At 36.7% G+C, this 6,287-nt stretch overlaps 1 protein-coding gene across 2 annotated transcripts in view; it reads right to left on the bottom strand.

Moving 5' to 3' along the window:
- Positions 1-555: 555 nt before the first annotated feature.
- Positions 556-6,287, bottom strand: part of PARP8 (poly(ADP-ribose) polymerase family member 8) — a 204,965-nt gene continuing 199,233 nt past the window's right edge. For both annotated transcript variants that reach the window (XM_087715477.1, XM_087715478.1), the window contains exons 25-26: positions 3,604-3,688; positions 556-840 (exon numbers count right to left, since the gene is read on the bottom strand). In XM_087715477.1, the coding sequence (XP_087571603.1) occupies positions 738-840; positions 3,604-3,688 (188 nt within the window). In that variant the 3' untranslated portion in view covers positions 556-737. The remainder of the gene's footprint in view (positions 841-3,603; positions 3,689-6,287) is intronic.

Below are 6,287 nucleotides of genomic sequence, written 5' to 3'. Positions count from 1 at the left end.
TTTTTTGAATCTCACCACTGAACTACATGTTTCATGTGAAACAGTTCTGCAAATATGATCAATGTGATTTTTACCGTTGAGGTGTGTACAGTGAAATTGAAAAGATTGTACATCCAAAATAAATAAATTATGACTAACCTTTCCATCTTGTTTATTAAATTTCAAGCAACTAATTACTATGGTGTATTAAAATGCAAATATTTCAGTAATTCCCTTTCTGGAGGATCCCACTTTTTAAAAAGAAGTAGATGCCTTTCTGTAGTCATCACACATTTAGAAATAAATGTGTGATATATAATAGTATATAATAGTAAAATGATCCAATTCTAATCTTTAATATAAAAATAGCAGCACAAAACTCCTTTTCAAAGTATGTTTATTGTGAACAATCAAAATTTCTGTTCAATTATCATCTGCATTGTATCAACATATCTCCCTACTTTTGGGATATATATATATATATATATATATATATATATATATATATATATATATATATATATATATATATATATATATATATATATATATATATATATATATATATATATATATATATATACATATTCATAAACTTTTGTGATAAGAAATACTAAGTAAGAAAAAAGTATTCAAAGGGTTAACTTGTTCAGGAAAAAAAAGAAATATGTTTTTTACACTATGTCTTCTTCAGTTCAAAATCCAGCTTTGAGACTGAGGAAGGCTCCCAAAACACAAGAAGCAATTAAGAGGTCCTTTCAACCAGTAGCAGTTTGATTACCAATGACTCGGAGGATCTCTTTATGGATGCTTGGCTCTTGAGTGTTTATGCTTGTATCACCTACTTGGCCATCTTCATAGCTAAACAAAAAACAGAAAATACATAGAAAAAAGCATTTAATATTTTGAACTCATCCAAAGTACGATAGACAAATTCAAATTTCATCCTTTCTGCACGTAGCTTTTATTTTTGCTATCTTCTATTAGCGAAGAGAAGATGTAACATCAGATTTCTACTTGTAACTATTGATGAAACTGGAAAACAGAGAAGCAAGGTATTATTACTGTTGTGGTCTGCCGGTGGAGCTGGCAGCAGAGTCAGACAGTGAGAACCTTGGGGAGAAACATGGGGCAGTCCTGGAGTATGAGGAAGGCTCGGATGAGGACTCTACGTCGTAAGCAGAGAGGGGGCCAAGGCCATCTGGTAGTGATGTGTTGCCTCTGGAGTCTGACATCAGTGAGACAAAAAAACAGTGTGAGCCTGTTCTCAGTGTGCACATGCGGCAGAGCTGCCAGAAGGCAAGAACAGTTCAGACAAAAGGGGCGACTCAGGAGTAAGGCTTGGAGATGATTGGCCTCTCCCAAAAGACATAAAAGAGGTGCAAATGGACGTGAGCCTTTGAAGGAAGCAATTTGTTCATTCTGATCAGTTCAAACTCTGAGAAGCTCTGTTTGACTCTGTGTTTCGCTTGGCCTTGCAAAACGAATTGGCAATTAGGTCTCTGGCAGTGTTTCAAGGGAGATAAAGGTGGGTGCTTATCAGCATCACCCTGAAAGACTGTGGCAGACATCTATTGGACTCTTCACAGACTGTTTGTAAATCATTATGGGCTGTGAATGACCATAATTCACAGCCGTTTAAATAAAATAGGGTTTTGGGGACTAAGCGTGTGATTTATGCTTTATCAAGAAGCTTAGGTCAGAACAATTACATCACAAATGTTTGTCACACATAGAACGTTGCAGTACAGCCTGCAGGTTTTATCAGGATACCATGAAGAAGCTGATTACAGGCAGAAACTATCAGCAGTTATCACAAAGGCTGTGCCATTTATTCTTGCCTTGATAATGAAGCAATGGTGGAGTAACAGTTCTAGTACCAATGGAGTATCTTTATAGATTTAGATTTAGATTTTTAGATTTTATTAACATTTGTAGGCCGCCCTTTTCCCTGAGGGGACTCAGGGCGGCTCACATAAAATCAGGGAGGGGGAACACAAACAATGACATAGACACATATAATAAAAGTAATAAGCAACATACATTCATCATTCGGGAGGGGCGGCTATCCTTGTCCCCAGGCCTGACGGGCTAGCCAGTTCTTATAGACTTATAGTTTTCTATCAAGCTGGTTTATGTTACTGGAGATATTTCCTAGGTTTCTCTCTGTTGCTTCCTGGCCAGTATGATTCTATTGAGATCTTTGATTGTCATTGGTATTAACCAGGAAGATAGAAGAAGATTAGAATAACAATGTATGTTTTAACAGCATATGATGATAAACTTTTTTCTCCTTAAAGAGAAATATTAATCTATCTCTGGACTAATAGGAGCGAGGAAGCTCAGGTGGTTAGCATACTGGGTGGACAAACATTCAGGATCCAAGTGCTGCTATATGGCGGGGTGAGCTCCTGCCGACCTAGCAGTTTGAAAACATGTGATTGCAAGTAGATAGATAGGTACCACTTCAGTGGGCACATTAATGGGGATCTGAAAGGAGCCCCCAACTGGGCATCCCCGGGCAATGGAGATGTCACTTTTAATCTGGAAGAGCCTTAGTTGCTTCTGACATGAACACGAGCAAGCGACTAGACTAAACACTACTAACTGACATTATTCTATGTACTTTATTGTAAATATATGGATATTTAAATTTTTAATCCCTGGGCACTTCTTTCAAAATGTATTAAACTTCCAAGGGACTTGTGCAAAATGCAGATAATTGATATTTTAGTTGTTGTAGTTGTTATTGTTATTGAATTGCTATTTTAGTTCTGACTGGGTTCTATTGGTCCATATTTTGTCCCATTCCATATTCACTGAAAAAATATTCTGTATTTAATATTGCCAAGAAAGATAATTACTGGTAGCCATGTCGATTGAAAACTATTGAAAAGTTTCTGAAATAATTGATTCTTTTGAGAAAGTTTAATTAAAAGTTTGGGGGGACTGGAAGATTCCTAGCAGAGCCATACATCAAATTTAGATGCACTCTTGGGATCTTGTATTACCATTAGCATTTTTAATCCTACCATAAACCTGAGAGCTCAGAGCAGCTTGCACAAGCATATCCTCAGTACAGTAACCTTGCAAAATATGTTAGCAGAGAGAGAATGAAAGAGCAACTGAGGTTCACATTTAAATAAGAACACGAAGAGGGAACCCCCTTGATCTAAGTCAGTATCTTAATCATTAAAAATTACAAGTAATTTCATCCTTTTGAAGAATCAAAATATAAAGGAGAACCTAACTAACATTTTGTGTACCATTTTCCATTCAAATGGACTTCAATTCAATACATGGAAATATCTCTTATTTTGTAGTTATGGTTATTTGGTGTTTTACCAGGTGTGTGTGGGGGGGGGAGGGACTCAAATTTCAGATTGGACTTTTGTTCAGTCAAACCAGAAACATTTCTTTAGGTTAATTTTTTCTAAATACACAATTGGCTCCATGAAAGAAATTGGCTAGTGTTTTTTTTTTGTAGGCAAAAAGTTTTTAAATGGAAGGCAATGTGGCTAGTTAGAGTAGAACGAAAACCAGATAGCACTCTGTATGTTTTAGCATAACAAATAAACTTCAATTCAGTAAAAATAAATTCAACTGAAAGACCGCAGTACGTACACAAAGAAGAATCTCGTACACACATGATCAGTGTTGGGAACTACCCATATCTCCCCATGTTTGTGCAGATCCGGTGAAGTTATCACTAAAAGAAAGAGAGGGATTTGGGGGAATGGTTAATATTTGATGATTTGATGCACTCAAAATAAAACGTATTCTAAATTCTAATAAGCGGGCTGATTATCAGAATCTGTCTTTCATCGACTTTATTAATTGCAGCCAAGACTCTTATGGGTGAATGTCAACTTTGTAAACATCAACATTAAAGGCCAATGTAATTTATCACTAGCTTAATTACATCATGTAAAAAGCCTGCCTGGTGTAATGATTTAAGGCACCAGACTGAAAACTGGAAAACAATAAGTTCTAAGCCCATTTGAGGAACAAAGCTAGCTGAGTCACCTTGGGCCAGTCACTCTCTGCCAACCCTAGGAATAAGGCTAAGACAAACCACTTCTAAAATCCTGCCAAAAAAACTGCAGGGTATTGTCCATGCAGTCACAAAGACTCTACACTGACTCGGTCACAACAATAATAAGAGCAACAATGGCAATACGTAGCAGACCTGAATTAATCTCAAAAAAGCTAAGCAGGAACAGAACTGATCACTGCTCAGTTTGGAGACCACTAGGAAATACCACAGCAACAGACTAGGCTGGGAAGGTGAAAAAAGAAAAGAGTGATAAACCACTATTGATTAAAAACAACTGTAAATAAATATTTAGATAATCCATAGGAGTTGATTTGAGGAAGTTGTTATTATTATTAATGCTATATATCACAATGAAAATAATTAACCAATGACAAAAAGCACCTAACTCTAAAGGGTCGTTATTTTTATTGTCTCAGAATATCAGTGGGTCTCTATAGTTTCAGAGAAAATCATTGGAATTAAAAATAGGAAGGATACTCTGCAGGATGCAAGCCAGCCGTCCAGTTATTATTTTTAATTAAATAAACAGCAACAAATGAGGACAGGCAGATGGCATGGAAGAAATCAAGCATTAATGTTTCCATTAATGCCCAGATGTACCATGCTGGAGACCTCAAAACTAACAACTGGATAGGTTACTGAACACAGTATTATTTCCTGTGAAATAATCAAGTCTTTAACGTAAGTCTTGCCTAATGATTAAAATATCATAAAGAAAGTAATTAAAATTAATCCGTTACAGAATCATAGATCCGGAAGGATCCACTGTAGAATTGGAGAGGTGGAAGGGCAACATAGTCCAATCATCAGCTTAGTGCAAGAACTGAAATCAAAGCTTTGTAGGATTCTGCTTGAAGAAACTGAGTCAAGACTCTGGGGAACTTGCTGTTATGATGGTTTTTTTTTTCTTTAAAAAAAAAAGATTTTCAATTAGTATCTGCTTCCTTGCATTTATTCCATGTCCTGCATTCTGGAATGGAATGCCTTCTGGAATGAGTTTGATTTTTGTGTGTGTGAGACATCCTTTTAGGTATTTGGAAAAAAGCTATTTAACCGACTTTCAGTTCTGGTGGCTCAGAAACCCCCAATCCTTCAGTCTCTTTTCATGGGTCACAATATGTGTTTCAAGTTTCTGATTGCAGACACTTCTCGACTTACGGCTGGTCGGAGATACAATAGACCCTCCCGAAAAAAGCTGTTCCACTGAGGACCTGTATACTGCACGAGTCAAAAAGAGGACTCCTCACATCCTGGACATAAATCGTTTCAACTCCTACCCTCAAAATGACGCTATAGAGCACTGCACACCAGAACTAGACACAGGAACAGTTTTTTCCACGAATGCCATCACTCTGCTAAACAAATAATTCCCTAAACACTGTCAAACTATTTACTAAGGCTGCATTACCATTACTATTACTATTAATCTTCTCATCATTCCTATCACACTTCTGCTCCCACTTATAACTGCAGGACTGTTATTTGTTGCTTGTATCCTGACTATTTATATTGTTTCCTTGCATGATTTGATTGCTTACTTGCACCCTATGACTATCATTAAGTGTTGTACCTTATGATTTGTGACGAATATATTTTTATGTACACTGAGAGCATATGCACCAAAGACAAAATCCATGTGTGTCCAGTCACACTTGGCCAATGAAGAATTCTATTCTATTCTATTCTATTCTATTCCATTCCATTCTATATTGCAACGTCCCTCTGCTGGCCTGTGGTCACTTTGGTCACTCGGTAAAGATGGTAATTGGCTCAACATTATAGCTATCTGCAGCATCCCAAAGTTGCATGACCACAATTTTCAATGTATTGTTTTAGTTTCTGACATTTTTGTCCCGTTTCCAGCAAAAAAATGCCCATTGGGTATAAGTACTTTGCTTAATGAACGGGGGGTTTGCTTAATGACCAATGCAAACAAATGATGTAAAGTCAGGTCCAGTTACAGATTAATGACTGCAGCAACCAATGACCATTATTCTGGGCTCAATTGCAGTTGTAACATGAAGACTACCTGTATTATCATTTTCTATGAATCCTTAAAAGCATGATGGGCAGAACAGGGCAAAATATTGAGGCAATATATTAAAAGAAAGCAATAACATGTTAAAGAGCACGTTAATAATGTCCGTATGAGCACCTCTTTGATACTGTGCCTGACCTTCCTGGTTAGATCAAACATTGCTGTAAACATTTCCCTAATTCCACTTCTACTTTCTGTCCTGCATTTTCCTTT

Source organism: Thamnophis sirtalis, unplaced genomic scaffold (assembly GCF_051295495.1).
Source record: "Thamnophis sirtalis isolate CommonGarterSnake01/CBP01778 unplaced genomic scaffold, rThaSir2_p1.2 scaffold_5, whole genome shotgun sequence".
NCBI classification, from domain to species: Eukaryota; Metazoa; Chordata; class Lepidosauria; order Squamata; family Natricidae; genus Thamnophis; species Thamnophis sirtalis.
The sequence above is the reverse complement of the archived record's forward strand: the minus strand, read 5'-3'. Positions and strand labels throughout refer to the sequence as shown.